At 59.1% G+C, this 19,568-nt stretch overlaps 9 protein-coding genes across 9 annotated transcripts; 5 read left to right on the top strand and 4 right to left on the bottom strand.

Annotated features, from left to right (window-relative positions):
* Positions 1-38: 38 nt before the first annotated feature.
* DCS_02082 (26S proteasome non-ATPase regulatory subunit 12) lies at positions 39-1,663 on the top strand (the record flags this gene model as incomplete). The annotated part of the gene is made up of 4 exons (XM_040799411.1): positions 39-122; positions 178-234; positions 285-1,004; positions 1,076-1,663. The coding sequence occupies 4 exons, from the start codon at positions 39-41 to the stop codon at positions 1,661-1,663; spliced, it is 1,449 nt and encodes a 482-aa protein (XP_040660294.1).
* Positions 1,664-1,863: 200 nt separating this feature from the next.
* Positions 1,864-2,765, bottom strand: DCS_02081 (dihydrofolate reductase; the record flags this gene model as incomplete). The annotated part of the gene is made up of 2 exons (XM_040799410.1): positions 1,864-2,579; positions 2,699-2,765. The coding sequence occupies 2 exons, from the start codon at positions 2,763-2,765 to the stop codon at positions 1,864-1,866; spliced, it is 783 nt and encodes a 260-aa protein (XP_040660293.1).
* A 789-nt stretch (positions 2,766-3,554) lies between these two features.
* DCS_02080 (mitochondrial F1F0 ATP synthase subunit Atp18) lies at positions 3,555-3,985 on the bottom strand (the record flags this gene model as incomplete). The annotated part of the gene is made up of 4 exons (XM_040799409.1): positions 3,555-3,616; positions 3,679-3,729; positions 3,839-3,868; positions 3,937-3,985. 4 exons carry the CDS (start codon positions 3,983-3,985, stop codon positions 3,555-3,557), a joined length of 192 nt encoding a protein of 63 aa, XP_040660292.1.
* A 2,465-nt stretch (positions 3,986-6,450) lies between these two features.
* On the top strand, positions 6,451-7,902 carry DCS_02079 (glycosyltransferase family 61 protein; the record flags this gene model as incomplete). The annotated part of the gene is made up of 1 exon (XM_040799408.1): positions 6,451-7,902. The coding sequence occupies one exon, from the start codon at positions 6,451-6,453 to the stop codon at positions 7,900-7,902; it is 1,452 nt and encodes a 483-aa protein (XP_040660291.1).
* A 1,109-nt stretch (positions 7,903-9,011) lies between these two features.
* DCS_02078 (uncharacterized protein) lies at positions 9,012-10,054 on the top strand (the record flags this gene model as incomplete). Its single annotated transcript, XM_040799407.1, has 3 exons — positions 9,012-9,063; positions 9,122-9,714; positions 9,779-10,054. The coding sequence occupies 3 exons, from the start codon at positions 9,012-9,014 to the stop codon at positions 10,052-10,054; spliced, it is 921 nt and encodes a 306-aa protein (XP_040660290.1).
* A 206-nt stretch (positions 10,055-10,260) lies between these two features.
* Positions 10,261-11,603, bottom strand: DCS_02077 (putative RO-10 protein, required for nuclear distribution; the record flags this gene model as incomplete). The annotated part of the gene is made up of 3 exons (XM_040799406.1): positions 10,261-10,664; positions 10,719-10,958; positions 11,021-11,603. The coding sequence occupies 3 exons, from the start codon at positions 11,601-11,603 to the stop codon at positions 10,261-10,263; spliced, it is 1,227 nt and encodes a 408-aa protein (XP_040660289.1).
* Positions 11,604-12,328: 725 nt separating this feature from the next.
* DCS_02076 (Amino acid transporter, transmembrane) lies at positions 12,329-14,440 on the top strand (the record flags this gene model as incomplete). Its single annotated transcript, XM_040799405.1, has 5 exons — positions 12,329-12,384; positions 12,759-12,838; positions 12,903-13,483; positions 13,551-13,710; positions 13,770-14,440. 5 exons carry the CDS (start codon positions 12,329-12,331, stop codon positions 14,438-14,440), a joined length of 1,548 nt encoding a protein of 515 aa, XP_040660288.1.
* Positions 14,441-14,959: 519 nt separating this feature from the next.
* Positions 14,960-15,719, bottom strand: DCS_02075 (mitochondrial 37S ribosomal protein MRPS16; the record flags this gene model as incomplete). Its single annotated transcript, XM_040799404.1, has 3 exons — positions 14,960-15,227; positions 15,301-15,547; positions 15,599-15,719. 3 exons carry the CDS (start codon positions 15,717-15,719, stop codon positions 14,960-14,962), a joined length of 636 nt encoding a protein of 211 aa, XP_040660287.1.
* A 211-nt stretch (positions 15,720-15,930) lies between these two features.
* Positions 15,931-17,183, top strand: DCS_02074 (meiotically up-regulated protein 182; the record flags this gene model as incomplete). Its single annotated transcript, XM_040799403.1, has 5 exons — positions 15,931-16,108; positions 16,304-16,398; positions 16,636-16,732; positions 16,794-17,022; positions 17,081-17,183. 5 exons carry the CDS (start codon positions 15,931-15,933, stop codon positions 17,181-17,183), a joined length of 702 nt encoding a protein of 233 aa, XP_040660286.1.
* Between the last annotated feature and the right edge of the window lie 2,385 nt (positions 17,184-19,568).

Below are 19,568 nucleotides of genomic sequence, written 5' to 3'. Positions count from 1 at the left end.
CTTCATTCTCCATCCGAGTTCTCGTCAGGTCCGCCGCCATGTCGGAAGGAGCGCTGAAGCCGGAGAAGGACTTCTCCAAGGAGGTCGACAAGCAGCTCCCGGAAGCCGAGGCATTGGCCAAGGTGCGATCACGCCTCTTCGGGATTCGTTGCAAGACTTTCTGACGCCTCGATGAAGAATGACCTCCAGGGAGCGATGGAGAAGCTCGTGGCGCTCGAGAAGCAGACCCGCCAGGTAGGTCGGCACCGGCCACGGGCTCGCATCCCCGTCTGACCGTCACGTAGGCGTCCGATCTCGCATCCACGTCACGCGTGCTCGTCGCCATCGTGACGCTATGCAAGGTCGCCGGGGATTGGAGCTTGATGAACGAGCAGACCATGGTCCTGTCCAAGAAGCACAGCCAGCTGAAGCAGGCCATCACCAAAATGGTGCAGACCGTCGTGGGCTTCCTCGACGAAACGCCCGACCTCAAGACGAAGCTATCCGTCATCGAGACGCTCCGAACCGTCACCGAGGGCAAGATCTTTGTCGAGGTCGAGCGGGCCCGGGTAACCAAGGTCCTGTCCGACATCAAGAAGGAGCAGGGCGACATCAAGGCGGCCACCGAGGTCCTGTGCGAGCTGCAGGTCGAGACGTTTGGATCGATGGATCGAAGGGAGAAGACGGAGTTCATCCTCGCCCAGGTGGCGCTCTGCATCGAGAGCGGGGACTGGACACAGGCCGGCATTCTCGCCCGCAAGATCAGCACCAGATACCTGTCACGGAAGGCCAAGAAGACGGCGGAACAGATCGAGAAGGAGGCCAAGGAGCGCGAGAAGCGAAAGGCTCGAGGCGAGGAGGTACCCGAGGAGGTGGTGGACGACACGACGGACCTGAAGCTGCGATTCTACGAGCAGCAGATCACGCTCGCCAAGCACGACGACAAGTATCTCGACGCCTGCAAGCACTACAGGCAGGTCCTGGACACGGAGGCGGTCGAGGAGGACGCCGACAAGCTGCACCCGGTACGTCGAAGCTCGGCGGGCCACCGCGACCGGTGGTGACTCGTTGGTGACTGCTAATCGGGCGACGGCAGGTCCTTCAACGCATCATCTACTTTGCCATCCTCGCCCCCTACGACAACGAGCAGCACGACCTCCTGCAACGCATACACCGCGACGGCCGCAACGCCCAGGTGCCCCTGGACGCCGAGCTCCTGCGCCTCTTCACCGTGCACGAGCTCATGCGATGGCCCGAGGTGGCCAAGAAGTTTGGCCCGCACCTGTGCGGCACCGACGTCTTCGACGGCCAGGCCGGCCAGTCGTCGGATGACAAGGCTCACGGGCGGTGGGAGGACCTCCGAAAGCGCGTCATCGAGCACAACGTCCGCGTCGTGGCCAAGTACTACACGCGCATCCAGATGGGGCGCCTGACGGAACTGCTGGACCTGACGGAGGACGAGACGGAAAGGAACATAAGCGAGCTCGTCACATCCAAGACGGTCTACGCCAAGATTGACCGGCCCGCGCGCATCGTCAGCTTCGCCAAGACCAGGGACGCCGACGACGTGCTGAACGAGTGGAGCGCCAACATGAAGAGCCTGCTGGGGCTGCTGGAGCGCATCGACCACCTGATTACGAAGGAGGAGATGATGGCACGCATCCAGCCTACGAGTTCAAAATAGGGGGACCTCTTGTTGCATGGAATTGGCCGACGGCCAACGGCCTGGCATTCGTACCGCGCAGCGGGCACACAAGCTTGTAGGGTAGGGCATCGAGGAGTCGCATCATACATGCACGTCGCCTGCGTTTGCCTTGAGAGATTCTGTCCACTCGTCCACTCCCCGCACGCGTAGGAGCTTCGCAGGCTCGCGGGCACTCAGGCTCACAGACCCGGCTCCGGGTGCCCTGGCAGCGCTCGTTGTCGGATGAATCCGGCGAGAGCCATGGTCCACTGCTTGGCCACGGGGACGTGGTGGCCCCCAGGGTGGACTACCACGACGGGCTCCTCGCACCTGTCGATGAGGCCCCGACTCCGACTCTCGTCGACGACGGTGTCGAGGCTGCCGAGGTAATGCATCATCGACGTCTTGATCTTCGGGTCGTAACACCACCGCAAGCCATCGACGGGACCGAAGAAGCCAGAGTAGGAGACGGCAAAGCGCAGCGACCGTCCGGCGTTGGCCTCCCTCAACCGTCTCGCCCAGTCGCCCGCGGCCCCCTCCGGCGCCGGCCTGTCGCTCTCCATGGCGGCCGCGACGAGGCCCGCGACGGCGCCACCCTGGCTGAAGCCGCAGACGCCGTCGACACCGCCGGCGTGGCGAATGGCATCGGCGATGACGGCCATGCCCTCGTCGAAAAAGCGATAGGTGACCGTGGCCTCGTCCTTGCGAAACCAGGCCCAGCAGTCGGTCTGGGAGTCGTCATCCTCGTCCCCGTCCCCGGCCAGCTCGTAACCGGGGATGTCCCGAGGCCGCAGACGGTTGGGGCCGGTGGGGTAGAGGAGGACGGGGAGGAGAGAGGAGGAGGCGAGCGTCTTCGTGAGCGATTTCTCGAGCGCGCGAGTCTTGGCGTGGAAGAGAGGCCCGGACTGCGTGTAGCCTGCGATGACGGGTGAGTACGCGTCTCGTTCGCATCACGGTCACGGAGTGTCGAGTTGATCAGAGGGTAGGGAAGGACGGGATCCACGGCATGCCAGGAGAAGGCGGGAAAATGCTTACCATGCAGCATCAATATCTTGACCTCTGTCTTCCCGCCATCGCCGTTGACCGTTTGCGTAGCGTCCATTGTTGGCCCGGTCACCGTCACGGCTTGATGGCAATGTCGAGAGGTCGTGAGCAGAGTTTGCCGACGGACAAGCGGTCCTGTCTGGAATACACGCCGGGCAAGATTGCGCATCAAGGAATGGAGCGGCCCGGTTTTGGATCGTCAGAGGAAGCAGGGTTATGATGGAAGCTTGTGATGTGTCCCTTGGAGGTCGGCCGGCCGGCTTACTGGGAATTCTCGACCTAGTGTCGGAGATGGCGACGCGTGGTCAAGCCCAGGAGTTGGCCGGAGCCAATTCTCCACAGGCGGCAGAATATTGGCGACATATCACGATTGGAACGAGAATGCAAGAAGTGAAGTGAGGCCATCGCACGTTCCCCATGAACTGTTCTTTCTTCTTCTCCTGTTGGAAGGATTTTTTTTTTTCACTCCTCGCGCAGCATTGGCTTGGGTTCGCCACGACATGTCCGTCGCCGTGATGGATGCTCGACGCTGGACAGACGACACAAATGCCGCCGCATTTGACAAAGCAATATCCAGGATTGACAATTCGGCGGCCATCCGTCCGTCACTTTTTTTCGCCCCATGGAATGCACGGCGGTGACTCCCACCACGGGGCACATGGAACGGAATCGTCTGTTGCACAAGGTATATTACGCCCCGGATGCGAGTCTAAGATACAACCCATGCCAGACAGTCCCTCTTCGAAAAGCTAGTCGCCAAACGACGGGAGATGGGCGACCCAACGACCGACGGCCAGCCATGCTCGTCGTCCAAGGAAATGCAGTCCTTCGTGGCCTCCCGGGCGACTTAGTGTCCTTTGCCGGCCGTCTTGGCCTTGGGGTTGCGCGGGTCATTCTTCCACTCGTCGGCTGTTTCCTGTCGTCAGTCTCGATGATCTAGAATCTGCTTGCCATCGAACGGGGTGTCCTACAGGCCATCATGGCATTCTGCGCCGAGTTGGCGCCCCAGGCAATGATCAGACCTGCAACCTGTCAGCCCCTCCTCCTCTCGACCCAAGAGCGTGCGGGTACGACGGCGGCAAGGCGAATGGAGCGTCGCAAGGTCCGTCGGGGTCATCGTCGGTCACGTACCGGCAGCGAAGAAGGGCGCCATCGGCTTCACTATCGTCCCGTCAGTCAGCCTCGATCCGTCCCCGGTCGGCCTCGTCGTGCCGGAGGGATGGACGCACGGAAAGGAGCCGGGAACTTTTTGAAGGGAGCGACGCCGAACCAAGACATGGTGGGCGGATTGTGCGTAGGGCGAGGGTCGAAGCTGGTACAAGGCGGGCACGTCGCGGGGGGATGATCGTCAGACGAGTCCTTTTCCACAAGCAGAGCTCTCGCGATGGATGGAACCAATCGCCGAGTCAGGCTTCAGCCTGAGGCATCCACTCGCCAACACGGCTTCCTCGGCATGGGCAAGAACTATTATCCGGACGGTTGACCACGGAGCGTGGCCCCACCATGACGGACCCGACGATGCAAAGCAGCAGCGTCAATCGAAAGTCACATGACGCGGCCATGGTGACATCCCCGGTGACATCATGCTGTAGCTGTACTTTGCGCAGAGCATCGCATGCAATGCTCGGTGCATGCACGGGAATTACTCCGTACTGACATGCACATCATCTACGAGCGCGCTTTCGCCCAGGGAAGGACGCGGAAAAGGATTACGCCGTCGTTTGCAAATCTGTTGCACGTAGTTGTACTCCTTGTTCAAGTACGGATACAGGGAGCCATCCTGCCCAGGAACCAGCACAACACCACACTGTCCTTGTACCTGTACGCGTGACCAAATGTGACTGAAGGCCAATGGATTCGTCCAGCAGAGCTTATGGCGCCCTTGTGCCCCGTACTTGTATTGATTGTAGTAGCACTGGTCGGGGTTATCGTTGTATATCTTGAAAGTGCTGCAGGCGTACGGAATACGGAGTACTTGTGAGCATAAAGGTTAATAGTACATGTAAGTGGTTCATAAGTACGCAAGCACTGAAGTTAATCAGTATACGGAGTATGCAAACATTTGTACTCTGTACTTTTCCGAGGACGGGGACGGAAAATGGGACGTGCAATGCTGTACTCGGGGCGCACTGGGGGGCGCCCGGGGTGCCACGAACTTGAAGTACCGAGTACATGTATATGCTGTCGTCGGTACATGCACGGAGTACTCCGTGCAGTGCATGCAATTACTGGACAGGTGCGGCACCTGCAGCGCTCCGTACTTGTGTACTCCGTACAGTACTTGTGTATACTTATGTGCACAGTGAGTATTAAGAGGTATTACTTGTACTTGATGCACTCCGTACTCTGTACTGTCAGGAATTACGTCCCCCTGCAGAGTACTTGTTCTTCTTACCTCGAGCCTGATTCGCGTGGGAAGTGCTGTAAGTACATGTAGTTGTATGAATGAATAATACCAATACCCCGATTTGACTTCATATTGATACAGGACCACCCTCTGTACACCGCGCAAGTCCTTTCTCGTCGCAAGTGCTCGATTTTCCTACATTAGTTACCAGCACACTCACAAGTACTTTCAAGTGTACACAGTACTTGTACAAGTACTTGCGTTGGTTCTCCGCAAGTACTAGCATTTGTTAGTCGCACAAGTACCTATTATTGTTACTGATTTAGGTACATGTTCAGACAAAGTACTCTGTATTGTGCAGCCATTCCCTGCGTCTACTTTATTTCTCCTATGGCCTCTCTCGCCCGATCAGGCAAATCGCATAGTCTCTGCTGATTCGTCGAGTAGTTAAAGGTACCATTTGTCGCATCGAATACCCCTACTGAACAAGCACTTGCTTGCACCAAGACACCGACATGGGCAGAATCCATGTGCTGGTGAACAAGATCTTGCCCGACACCTGCTCGTGATGACACTCCATGCTCGCACGATTCATTACGGCCCCGCTCCTTCACCTCAAACATACTTGAGTAGGTATTCATCCTCCCCTAGCGAATAGCTTGGCTGCTTCGCCGAAATGCGCCCCCCTAAAGTAATACGGAGTAATTACCAAGTAAGCACTTGTATTAATAGCCCGCGACGCTACAAGTACTGTACGTACTGGGACTGCTGGGAGTAGGTGAATGCGAGTAAGTCATTTAAGTATACTCCGTATATAGTACGCAGTTGGTAATTACGGAGTACTTCATAAATGTCTGGCGAGATACATGCAAGTACTTGTATCTGGAGTACATGTATACTTATGTACTCCGTACTTGCAGTACTTACAGTACTACAAGTAAAATACTTAATTGCTTATGTGGACCGAGTACAGGACATGTACTCCGTACAAGTACTCCGTATTTACGTAAGAAATTGCCCAAGTACTCCGTAGGTACTCCGTACATGTACAGTACAGTACTTACTCGAGTACCAAGTAATTACAGCACATCTCTGACTGCGCCCACATGCGCTTCGCATGGGGCCCCTAGCGCGCGGCATACTTACTTAGACGCCACTACCGTCTTTCACCCCATGTCTTGATAGAAAAGTCCTCCATAATGTCCTTGGCAGGTCCAAGTAATTACTGTATATGTATATCTGCCTGCGTACCTCGCACTCTGGATTACTCGCACAATGGCCCAATTTTTCACCGCCATCATCATCACGGCTCCGTCATACTTGTACACACGTGCACCTACGCGCATGCGCATGCACCTGCGTATGCTGTCCAGGTTGCTCCCATGACCTGTTGAGCATGCTTCTTCCCTCCAATCGACTCCATCAGGTGACGGCGATATTGATACTCGTCTTGGTCTTCGGCTTCGTCTTGTTTCAAACTCGCCATTCGCTCGATCCCGTCCTCGCTCCCGTCGATACCGTCCTCGCTTCCGTCGAACCTCTCCGCCCCTCGCCTTCCAAGCCAGTCTCTGGCCGGCTGCCGACCGATTATCACCCCCTCGCCGCCGCCTCCGAGACAGGCTGGTGCCAGGCCCGATTTGGTACCCGGTACCTTGAAGATGCTCGTCGCTTCTCCGTCTCCTACTGCGGCGATGGGTCTGCTTCCCGCGTGACGTGTTTCATGTCCAGCACCGCGCCTCCGCGCGTCGACGCCATGTGCCATGGACGAAATGCCGTCTTTGACGAGTCGCAGTCTCAGTTTCGCCTCGCTTGCCATCCGAGGCCGCTCTCGCGGGCCGAGCAAGCACGAGGTGTGCCGTCCTCGCCTCGCGACTTGCCGAGTTACTGGTACGCCACGGGCCCGGGAGCCATCGTGGAACAGGCGCTTCGGCTCGAGGACGGCCATGCGCTGCCGGCGGAACGCTCGCAGAGGACGACGATTCTTTTGAAGCGCGAAGGCATATCCAATCCGTGGCATTCGCTCATGGAAATCATGAGCCTTTCCTGGAGTTTGGACGTGCTTCAGATGAGCGAGGACGCCCAAACCGGGGAGCCCTTCGTCGGGCCCAAGGCCGGCGCGGATATGCAAGTTGTCGTCGTCGACGGCTACGACGACGGTCCCTACATGGACATGTGGAAGCTCTTTGCCAAGATGCCCATCCGTCGCATCCAGGACCTCGACGCATCCGAGCCGGTATCCGATGTCATCATACCATTCGCCGGCGGCAGCAATCCTCTGTGGCAAGGAGACTGGGACGACTTGCTCTGCCGGGACTCGTCGCTCGTCAAGACGTTCGCGTCCCGCGTCTTTGCGCATTACAATGCGACGACGCCGGTCAAGGAGAACAACAAGGTTGTCGTCACCTATATTCGACGGACGACGACGCGGAAGTTGATGGACGAGGACGCGCACATGCAAGCGTTGAGGGACAAGATCCCGCACATGGAGCTCGTCGTCCTGGACTTTGCCGCCATGCCCTTCGCCGAGCAGGTCAAGGCGGTCCGAGAAACGGACTTGCTGATAGGCGTCCACGGCGCCGGCCTCACCCACCTCATGTTCCTCCAACCCGGGTCGGCCGTCATCGAGATCCTGCCGGAAAGGTTCCAGCACAAGGGGTTCCGCAACCTCGCGCAGATGCTGGGCATTGGATACTTTCGTGCCCATACGCAGATGCACGGGGATGCGCGAGGTCCCAACCAATGGCAATCCGACAACGTAGAAATTGAACGGAAACGGTTCGTAGACTTGGTCAGGTTCGGCGTGGCAAGTCTGTATAATACTGGCACGAAAAGTTATGACGTCGTATGATCAATAGACTCTCTCACGCTTCGTCGGCATGTAAGTATGCTGCAAATCACGCCGAGTAGTGCCAGAGGATGGCTGGCGGAGACCGTTTCTCCCTCGATGAAATCATCACGTTGCCACGGAATCGCCAGTGAGGCAGGACGAACAAATCCAAGAGCTGGACTTGTTCCTAGCCAGATGCGCCGAAGGGATGAGACGGCAGCACTACTCGTCCACTTTCCGTCGGTGTCATGTTGAGTCCATGATGGCGATGGTTGCATGACGGTCCCCAGCATCTTCCACGGTGGGCTTGTTCGTCCTGCCTCCATATGGGACGATTTTGAAGTCTCTCCCCCTCCTTGACCGTATCATCAGCCATGTCGTTGCAGATGACGTAAAACGAGTGAGTGTAGGGCCGACAAGACCCCAGACGTTCTGCTTCTGCTTCTCCCAAAGATACTGCGTAGGCACTTGCTATGAGCAAAAATCCACGCCTTGGAAGATAATTGAGCACCTATGCGTTCAAGTAGTCAGGCTCGCTCCTTTGATGGTAGCAAGACCCCGGTCATTCTGCTTGTCTCTTCCGTGTATTAGCTGGTTCAATATTGTGCACGCCGTCGTATGACTTTCGACAGCATCGAATGGTGCGCTCATGATAAGCGGAGCGATCCCTGCTTTGGGTAGTACTCAACTACCGGCTTGGGAATACAGTCTTGGATCGCCGCCTTCATGGAGACATCCATACAACGTGACTGGCGAGTTGCTGAAGCGTGGATTGAGACACGACGCTTCCCAGCCGCTCTCCAGCTGCCAACGCTCCGAATCATGGGTGGCGGTGGAAAGCGAGTCGGCCATGAAAACTATTTATCGTCGCCCGCAAGACTGCAGAAGCCGACAGCTGAAATGTAACGTTGCAGGGTATTACTCAGACGGGCGGTGGGTGCTTGGCTTATCGTCGCACGTATTAGTGGGAATCGGGGGTAAGCCGAGGACGGAGAGCGACATGCTCCGTGCAAGGCAAGAATATATGAAGATGCTGGAGAATCACTTTGTCAGGCCCCGCTGCCGAGGGCGACTGCATTCGTCGCGGCCATCCTCTCTTCGCAGCAATTCAACATTCGCCGGTATCCGTCATGGTTCTCTCCGTCCATGGCAAGCACGCGCTCATCACCGGAGGTGGTTCGGGTACGAGGCGTGCCGTCTCGGTTTGCTCCAAGCCATGGCTAATTGCGTGTTGACGCAGGAATAAACCTCGCCTTTTCCCGCCTCCTTCTCGAGAAAGGCTGTTCTGTCATCATCGGTGATCTCAAGCTCACGGCGGAAGCCGAGACGTTGCTGTCGAAATTCCCGCACCCGCCTCGCGACGGACAGTCGGCCTCGGTCGTCTTTCAACAAACGGACGTCACGTCATGGCCACAGCTGAGCGGGCTGTTTGCCGCCGGACTCGCCGCCTTCCCCACGCTCGACATCGTCGTGCCCGGCGCCGGGCTCTTCGACCCGCCCTGGTCCACCTTCTGGCAGGCGCCTCGGACGGCAACGAACCCAGACTCGCCGTCGCGGGACGAGGCTGACGCGCAGGTCGGGCACTACGCCGTGCTCGACGTGAATCTCGTGGCACCGATACGCATGAGCCAGTTGGCCATCGGTCACTGGACGCAGAAGAAGGAGAAGGGGTGTCTCGTGCACGTCGGCAGCGTGGCCGGGTACCTCGCCGAGGCGGCGACTCCCTTGTACTTTGCGAGCAAGCACGGGCTGCACGGCTTCGTGCAGTCGTTGGAGAATCTGAGGGACGAGCTGGGGATCCGAGTGAGCTGCGTCGCGCCCGGCCCGGCTCAGGTGAGTGTTTCGCCCAGGTCCGAGGCGCGCATCGAGCGGGAGGAAGGGCTGACGGCGGCCATAGACGCAGATTTGGTCCAAGGACCAGGATAGGGCGGAAGAGATCCTGCAGGATTGCCACTGGGTCACGGTCGAGGAGATTGTGCAGGCCATGTACGAGCTCGTCGTGGCCGATGAGTACGGCGACGGCACAATCCTCGAGGTGACGCGCGGAGCGACGAGGGTCGTGCCCAAACACAACGCGCCGCCGCCGATGCCGGGCTCCGTGTCGATGCCCGGCATGGCAGGCTTCCACAAGAAGCTGTTTGACAGTCTGCGGACCAAGGGTTTGATGGTGTGAGGCACTACAGCTCAGGACGCCGTGGTTCCGTCCGTCCAGCGTTGGGCGTGGCACCCAAGAGCAAAGGCCATTCCTCGACACTCTGCTGGGTCGGCGTCGACGAGCGGATTCTTTGCCGGTCGCGCTTTTCAACCCGACAGGGCGAGGGCATCAACGGCCGAGCTTGCGTCGGGATTGGGGTCCAACGTTCGAGCACTTGTCATACTTTAGATTTGCTTCTCCTCTTCCCGTGCCCGCTCCTTTCTTCTCGCTTGCCGTTCCACCCTCTCCATACGGCCTTGGACCTCGGCGACGGATCGGGAGCTGCTCAGAAGGGTTCCCTCGTACCACGACCGGACGACGGCCTCACTTCGGCGGCGTAGCATGGCCACGTCGGCCGTCTGGGCAAGCTGGGTCGCCTCGATGGCCTTTATCCGTTTTTCGAGGGATACGAGAGTGGTGCTAGCAGATGCATCGGGGATGGGGCAATCCTTGATGGCCGTGAGGGATGACAATGTGGCGGTGAAGGACGAGGCTGAGGCAAGGACGATGGATCGTACGGCGTCGGTGGGGAGTTGCGAAGGCGGCTCGCCGGCGGGAGGGGTGTGGAAGAAGCTCGGGTGTGCTCTGTCTGGGGCAGGTTAGAAACCGGCGGCCGTTTGGTTCGAGGGTCGAGCAGACGTACAAATCTTGAGGAGCTCGCCGTAGACGCGAACATTCGACACCATCACGGACAAGCGCCTCTCGGCATCGGCCATCCTCCGCACGGCCGATTCATGGTGTGCCGGAGGAGGGTAGGACGCTGCTGGTCCGTACAGGATGTGCTCGATGCGGAGGAGCCGTGACTCGAGGAGAGAGATTGTGGACAGCGTGCCCTGGTCCGTCGGGTCGTCTTCGACGGGTGCCATGGCCACGATTATGACGTCTGGGCCGCCAGCAAAGTGCAAATTGAGGATGAACAACCGAATGAGCAATAGAGTCAAGTACCGAATGTGATACCGGGATGCTGTCGACAGTCCTGTCGGTTGTGCTGCCAGGTGTTCTGCTGCGTGTGTGTGCTGCCTGGTGTGCTGCTGGGTGTGCTGCTGAGTTTGCTGCTGGGTGTTTTGCCAGATGTGCTGCTGGGTGTGCTTCTGGGTGTGCTTCTGGGTGTTCTGCTGAGTGTTTTGCTGGGTGTGCTGCTGGGTGTGCTGCCGAGGGTGCTGCTAGGTGTGTTGCTGGGTTTGATGATGGGTGTTTGCCAGGTGTTTTGCCAGGTGTTTTGCCAGGTGTTTTGCCAGGTGTTTTGCCAGGTGTTTTGCCAGTGTTTTGCCAGGTGTTTTGCCAGGTGTGCTGCTGGGTGTGCTGCTGGGTGCTTTGCCGGGTGTGCTGCTGGGTGCTTTGCCGGGTGTGCTGCCGAGGGTGCTGCCGAGGGTGCTGCCGAGTGTGCTGCCGAGTGTGCTTCCGGATGAGCTATCGAATGAATGGCCGTTTGAATGGCGCGGGCCGCGGGATGGGAGATGCAGGATGGGAGGATGGAACGGAATGAAGGCGACGATATCGCGCCGCGTAACGCGTGTTGAGGAGGCATGTGCTGTCCTTCGGGGGGGGGGGGGTCGTTGGTCTAGCTAGTCTTAGCTGCCAGGTATTAGGTTAGTACGACGGTAGGTAGGACTCTACAGTAGGGTTGGTGGGTTCCCGGATGGGGTTGGAGAGGGACGGACGGCGGCGCTTGATTGGCCAGCCTCCCTCTCCAGGAGGCCACCCCCCGCCATCATGCCGAGCGGGCCACTGACGGACCCTCCTGGCGAGCCCCTGCTGGGACCTGGCTTGGCCGGTTCGCGGCCTGGTCGGACACATCTCATCTCTTGGATGGTCTGGACAACCTCAGGTCTCGCAGCGTCCCCTCCCTTCGAAGTTCGAGATTCAATCCATCCTGTCGCTTCCACCACGCTCGATACTTTGCTCCTCCTCTCCTGGCCATGCACGCACGTGAGCAGCGTCAGCACGCAAGCAATCAGGCCAAACTTCCGCCACGAGCACGACGTTGAGCGCCGACGACCATCGTCCCCATCGTCGTCGTCTTGGCCGACGACGAAGCGGCATCACTTCCGCTACCGGCTCCTGGAGGCGTCCCCGGAGACGAGCCAGACGCTCTCCTCGGTCCCTGGCCAGCTCATCGGCTCCGATTGCGAGACGACAGCGCACAGAGGCCTCTTGGCCACATGACCTACCTGCTCACGGCTGGCCGGGACACGGTGAGCGCACATCCCGACGACGCAACCTCGCGCAGCGCCGTCTGGCTGCCCACTCACGATGGCGACCTACGCGACCACCGTCCCTGATGGTGCCAGCGTCCGTAACATATCGAGGTAACTGCCCAGCTGCTCCCCTCCCCTCCCCTCTCACCACTCACCTCCCCTCTCCTCCTCCTCTCTCCTCTCTCCTCGCCCCTCTCCTCCCCTCACCTCCACCCTCTCTCCCCTTTCCTCTCTTCGCTCTCCCCTCTCCTCTCTCTGCTCTTCCCTCTCCTCTCTTCGCTCTCCCCTCTCCTCTCTTCGCTCTCCCCTCTCCTTCTCTTCGCTCTCCCCTCTCCTCTCTTCGCTCACCCCTCTCCTCTCTTCGCTCTCCCCTCTCCCCTCTCCCCTCTCCCTTCCCCCAATCCTCAGTCTCCTCGCCTCGCCTCGCCCATGTTCCATTCTCACCGTTCCTTGCGCTGTGCCGTCTAACCATGGCCATCCGGCAGGACGCGAAAACGCGGAACCAAGGAAGGCAGCCATGGCCAAGCCTCGACCATCAGCAGCATCGTCAATCTCCTAAACACGAGTTCGTACCATCGCCGTCGCCGCCGCCCTCCGCTCGCTCGCGTACTGACAGGTGGCCGCGGCAGTCGTCGGTGCCGGCACTCTCGCCATGCCCTCGGTCATGTCTCACATGGGAATCATGCTGGGCGTCGTGCTCATCCTGTGGTCCGGCGTCACCGCCTCCTTCGGCCTCTTCCTTCAGTCCAAATGCGCCCGCTACCTCGATCGGGGCACGTCCTCCTTCTTCGCCCTCTCGCAGATCACCTACCCCAACGCCGCCGTCATCTTTGACCTCGCCATCGCCGTCAAGTGCTTCGGCGTCGCCGTCTCCTACATGATCATCATCGGCGACCTCATGCCCGGCGTCATGCTGGGCTTCAACAGCCGCGCGTCCGAGATCGCCTACCTCGTCGACCGGCACTTTTGGATCACGGCCTTTATGCTCCTCGTCATTCCCCTGAGCTTCCTCCGCCGCCTGGACTCGCTCAAGTACACGAGCATCATCGCTCTCGTCTCCATCGGCTACCTCGTCATCCTGGTCATCTACCACTTCGCCTCGGACGGCCACGCGGACCCGGACGACATCCTCGTCGTGCATTGGGCCGGCATCGTCCCGACGCTGAGCGCGCTGCCCGTCGTCGTCTTCGCCTACACCTGCCACCAGAACGTGCGTCTCGTCCACCCCCGGAGCCTCGCCCGTGGTTTGCTTGCTTGTCGCTGATGCATGGCCGCAGATGTTTTCCATCATGAACGAGATCAAGGACAACTCTCCGCCGAGCATCGTCGGCGTCATCGGCTCGAGCATCGGTTCCGCCGCATGCATGTACGTCGTCGTCGCCATCACCGGCTATCTCACCTTTGGCAACGCCATCGTCGGCAACATCGTCTCCATGTGTAAGACTCCCCTCCCCGTGCCGCCCGCCAGAGCCGACGCCCGATCTGACCGTCGCCAGACCCGACCGGCGTCGCCTCCACCATCGGCAAGGCCGCCATCGTCGTCCTCGTCCTCTTCTCCATCCCGCTGCAGGTGCACCCTTGCCGCGCCTCGCTCGACGCCGTCCTCAAGTGGAGGCCGAATCGATTCGCCGCCGGATCCGGTCTCCCCGGCTCGCCCCCGAACCTGCTGTCGACGCCGCGTGGCGACCACGGAAGCGCCCCCACCCTATCCGACGCCCGCTTCGCCCTTCTCACCACGCTCATCCTCACCTTGGCGTACGTCACCTCGCTGTCGGTGAGCAGCCTGGATCGCGTCCTCGCCTTCGTCGGCAGCACGGGCTCGACGTCCATCAGCTTCATCCTGCCCGGCCTGTTCTACTACAAGATCAGCGACCCGGAGAGCGCTCATCACCAGCGACTGATGAAGTCGGACGATGACATGGACGACGACAGCGAGTCGGACGAGGACGGGGGCAGCGCGCTCGCCCGGAGCAGCGACAGCCTGCGAAGCGACAGCAGCGGCGCCTCCCCCTGGACGCGCTGGCGCTGGCGACGAAAGTGGCGGTGGGACCTGGAGCAGCTCGATCAGACCATGATCCGAAAGCTTTCTCTCTGCCTCGCCATATACGGCATCGTCGTCATGACGGTGTGCTTGATCATGAACATTTTCTTCGCCGTCGCCCGGTAACTTTGCCTTGCCGGCTCGACCGACAGGTTTTGCCGCAGGAATGAATGAGCTTGCTACAGGCTCGTGGACCGCTGGTTGGGCCGTGGCATCAATGGAGTTTGTGGAATCATTTGTCTTTTGCCGGCTTTTCCCCCGCCGTTTTGGTTATTGCGTCCACGCAACCGTGGGCGTCGATTCGGCATGTTCTGTGACTTGGGTACGCATGATTGGGGGGAACGAACAACCTCGTACCAAGCGATGGGAGGGTGGCACCTGTGGAACGAGATGCCGGAGCCGGGGCCGGAGCTGGAGCGTTCTCATTTGCCATGTAATCTTTTTTTTTCGAGGACAGCTAGACCGAGTGGTGGCAAAGAATCTACTTCATAATGGCCTGTCGCGTGGCTTTGCTTCCACCGCATCTGCACATGGATACTCCGTACAAGAAAAAGGCGACGGCATGGCGTCGTACATATCGAATCCCCAAATAAACGCCATGAAATGCTCAAAAGACGACATCGTACAACGACGGGGCGGCGGCCATCAGCGAATCCTCACCTCGCCTGCCTTGACCTCGCCCTTTTTCGCATTATCCTTGGGCCCAAAGTCCTTCTTCGGCAGGATGCCGACCATGGACAGCAGCCGCCAAGCGGTATCGGTGGGCTGGGCGCCGACGCCGACCCAGTAGCGCGCGCGCTGCGTGTCGAGCTTGATGTCCTTGTGCAGGGCGCCCGACGTGTCGTAAGGGTCGGGCTTGGGCACGGGGTCGTACGTGCCGAGGACTTCGAGGGGTCGGGCGTTGCGTGCCATTCTGTCATGAAGTCTTTTGTTAGGGCCTCGTGTCCTCTGGCTTCGCCCAACCAAGACGCCGTGAGGGGACGAACCGAGCGTGGGCGACGACGATGTTGTAAAATGGTGAGTTTCGACGCCCGAAGCGGGCGAGTCGAATCTTGACAACCATGGTCGCTGCTGTCGGTTGTCTTGTCTTGTCGTGCAAACAGGCCGTGTTCCGACCATGTCTGTGATGCGTCTGCGCAGCTTCGAGATGTGGGACCTGGGCCGGAGCTGGGTTTCCCCGCGCCGAGCTTTTGTCAGCCTGCCCACCTTGCTGCTGGCCGTAGCAAGTCGCTGCTGCGGGCCGCACTCATTAGGTCAGCACTAGGCGGTGTGTGTCCCGACTACTTAGGGGAAGGCTTGATGGGTCAGTGACATCGACGTTCGTTTCAGTGCCGGCAACAACCTCATCCCATCTTCCCTCTTGTTTCTTGCCATCTACCAATGACTCCTTGGTAAGAACGGGCATTTTTCGCTGCCGTGCGAATCAAGATAACCTCTGGTTGATATTTCGAGCCTTCTCTCGACCCACGTCGGCTATAATGGCCCTCAAGGTGAGATAGCCATTGTCCTCGGTGCCTCGACTGATATCCCCTCCCACGAAACATCCTCCCACGAAACATCCTCCTACTATCCATACTCCCACTATCCATCCTCCCAGTATCCATCCTCCCACGAAAATGCTGCTACAGGAACAATCAAGGCTACGTCTCTGCGTCCTCACTGACTTCTCGCCCCCTCGGGTGCAGACGTTGGGAGCCAAGGCAGCCGCTGCGCTGGATCAGGAGCTCATGAGCACCTGTGCCTTTTCCATCGATCAGCTCATGGAGCTCGCAGGCCTCTCGGTCTCGCAGGCAGGTTCGCGGGTCCTCGTCACTCGGCCGAGTATTCCCTCCTCTGACAACCATCAGTTTTTCGTGTGCACCCCTTGAGTGAGGGGCGCCGGATCCTCGTCGCGGTTGGACCTGGTAACAATGGCAAGTTGTCGATGTCATATTCCGTTGAAACCGGCGGCCCCCATGCTCCGCGACGACTAACCCCATCGTCCTGTAGGGGGCGATGGCCTTGTGGCCGCACGCCATCTATACTACTACGGCTACAAGCCGTCCATATTCTACCCGAAAAGGTCCAAGAATGAATTGTTTCAAGTAGGTACTTCACGCACGGGTCATCTATTCGTCTTTGGCTTTTGAATTTGGATTCGAGCCGTCCATGTCGGTCTGTCCATTTTGTTGCGAGTATTGAGAAGCGGAAATCTGCGTACGGAGCCATCGTTGCCTGCTTGCCGCCTGAGAACCATTTTCTCTTCCTCCATGCTGCCCCTTGCTGCCATGTCGTCGCAAGTCACTCCAAACTCCAAAGTAGATGCTCATTTCATTATTCAGCGTCTCGTCAAGCAACTTGAGGACCTCGAGGTTCCCTTTGTCGATGATTTCAAAACAGCCATGACATCGACGGACCATGTCGTCGACGCCATCTTCGGTTCGTGAGGCCGTCGCGCTGACGTCTCCTCACCACCCCAATGACGCTGACGCAAGACCAGGATTCAGTTTCTCTGGCGAGATTCGAGAGCCGTTTCCAGCCGTCATCAAGGCCCTCGAGGAGACAAAATTGCCCGTCACCTCAGTGGACGCGCCGTCGTCATGGGACATCGAAGACGGTCCAGCTAGGTCCGGCCTGGGAAGCTCCTTCATGCCTACCGCGCTCGTCAGCCTGACTGCGCCGAAGCCACTGTCGAGGTACTTCAGGGGCCGCCATTTCGTCGGCGGACGGTACGTACGCTTGCTTCCGAGTTTGACTGGCAATAATCATGACCGAGTTCGTTCTCAGATTCGTCTCGCCCTCCATGGCGGAGAAATATGCCGTTGACATTCCCGAGTACGAAGGCATGGACCAAGTTGTCGAAGTTTCATCGGCGGTTGAAAAACTTTGAATATCTGGATACGCCACTCGAGGAACATTCATCTGCGATGATCTGCCGTCTCTTCGTCGTCGTTTCCTTTTGATTTTCCCCTGGCGGCAGCAGTCTCCCCTCCGTCTCGTCACATGAGCCGGCAACCACCTCGTAAGCTGTTCGGACAGACTGGGCTCGGACACTGTCGGTCACGCATTTCCTCGCAAGCAACGACGGTCCCGTTGGGACAGGCGACTAGGGGCGGGCGGAAGTCGTGGCAGAAGGCAACATAGACGAGATACTCCTTCCGGCAGACTTGGCATTCAGCCGTATGCTCCGTGCACATTTATCGCGAATGACGCTTCCCTTCACTTTAGGGGAGAGGGAAGGGCCATGGAAGGGAGGAAGGGCGACGACGCCTCTGCTGCGGCAGCATGAGACGGCAAAAACCAGCTTCTCGTCCGTTGGGTTGAGAGAATACTTTCGGCGAGGACGAGAGAGAGTATGGGAAAGGGGGTGGATGAGAGCGAGAAAGTTGGAGGGAGACGAGAGATAGGAGGAGCGAGAGAGAAAGAGAGGGGGAGGCGAGAAAGCGAGAGAGGGAAAGAAAGCGAGAGAAAGCGACAGAATATAAGAGTAAGAGCGAGAGAGAGAGAGAGAGAGAGAGAGAGAGAGAGAGAGAGAGAGAGAGAGAGAGAGAGAGAGAGAGAGAGAGAGAGAGAGAAAGAGGAAAGAGACAGAGAGAGGGGGGGGAAGGAGTGGGAGGGACAGAGGACGGAGGAGGCAGGAGTTGGTTGGCAGTCTTGGAGAACAGCACTGGACTGCGCTGCTCGGTGTCTGCTACAGGATGAATACGGTGGACTCGACAGCAGGTCGACCGCTGAGACGCCGGTAGAGACAGGCTTGCGCTGGGGCAGGGAGCACGAAGGGCGGCCAGTAAGGGCAAATGTCGGCCGGCAGGCAGGCAGGCAGGCAGGCAGGCAGGCCGGCAGGCAGGCAGGCAGGCCGGCAGGCAGGGAGACAGGGGAGACATCCTGCCTACTTGGGTGCAGATGCACGCGCATTTGAAGCAGACTTGCGACCGAGCAATGAGCCATGTGTAAAGGCCGGAGCAAAAGCTCCCCTGAGGATGTGATAGGCCCAGCGGGCGCTGCGAAGGTACCATGGCGAGTCAAGGTCCGCTTTTCCAGAACGCAGCAAGAGTCAACCCAACCACGCGAGCCTGTACTTGACACCGCTCATGCCAAAATGAAATGGGAGCTTTTTTATTGTTGGCAAAATCAGGGGCAACGGCCGAAGGGCGATGCTATGCCGTGCCATTCTCGCAGATGCCCTCTCTCGTCTGAGCACTGCCGTGCGGGTACGGGTTGGGGCCGCACCGCACTTGGGCTTCGTCGGCGCCACACTCACCACCGTCATGTTTTGAATTTTGCTAGCGATCAAACTCTACGATGATGGCGTCGGTTCCGGTACCGCGGACGCCACGGCTGTACGTGCAAACGACCGGACCGGCCTTGGGACCAGCTGTAAGGTACCATACATGGCCTTGTCCGTACTTATACCGTCGAGGCGCCCTCCGTTCGTCTTGGTGGGACATGACCGACATTCCAGCTTGGAGCTTTCGTCTCTCGCCGTCTCCCCCGCAACCTTCCTCTTCCTCGCAAGCGTCAGGTCGTCGGCAGGAAGAAATGGAAAGGAAAAAAATCATGTTTCGGTGCTAGACCCCGGAAGAGCGTCGGCGTCGGGCAGGGCTGTCCCTGGGCCAGGGACGGCTGAAGCGGCGGGAGTGGCGAGGTCCCCCCCTTTTGGCATCGGCGTGCGTACTAGCGCAAGTGGTACCTGGTGCTGGTGGCCGAGACAAGCATCGATGCCCTACCCTGCGCTCCTTCGCCCCTGGCCACGCCGGCTTGGCTCCGCCGTTGACCCGGTGGGTCGGCTTATCATGGCGATCGTAGACGACGACGTTCGAATCCTTTGCGAGGCGTCGTACGGGGTATCAGATGAGGAGATGCGAGCAAGAGGGGCCACGTGGACGGATTGCGCGACGGCAAGCTGCCACCGACGAGACAGCGTGCGCTCCTCTGTCGCTCGTCCGTGGCCAGGACAGCTTCCACCGTGAGCACTTGATGGCAAGCATAGCATCCGTGTCAGCACGTACATGTCATGCACAGTAAGCTTGCGAGTGTCTATTTCCGTGTGCTAGCTGCACGGTTGCGGCGCATGTAGACGTCCACGTGCACGGCGTTGGTGAGCTCGCAAGGTTGTTGGGGGGGGGGCAGCAGGTAAGGAGGAGAGCACTGTACCATGGAGGCGGAGAGTACTGTGGCATGGAGGCGGAGAGTATTGTAGCATGGAGGCGGAGAGTACTGTAGCATGGATGCGGAGAGCACTGTGGCATGGAGGCGGGGAGCGGGGAGCACTGTA

Source organism: Drechmeria coniospora, chromosome 01, assembly GCF_001625195.1.
Source record: "Drechmeria coniospora strain ARSEF 6962 chromosome 01, whole genome shotgun sequence".
Lineage (NCBI taxonomy): Eukaryota > Fungi > Ascomycota > Sordariomycetes > Hypocreales > Ophiocordycipitaceae > Drechmeria > Drechmeria coniospora.
Note: the sequence above shows the minus strand (reverse complement) of the source record. Positions and strands in the feature narration are given on the sequence as shown.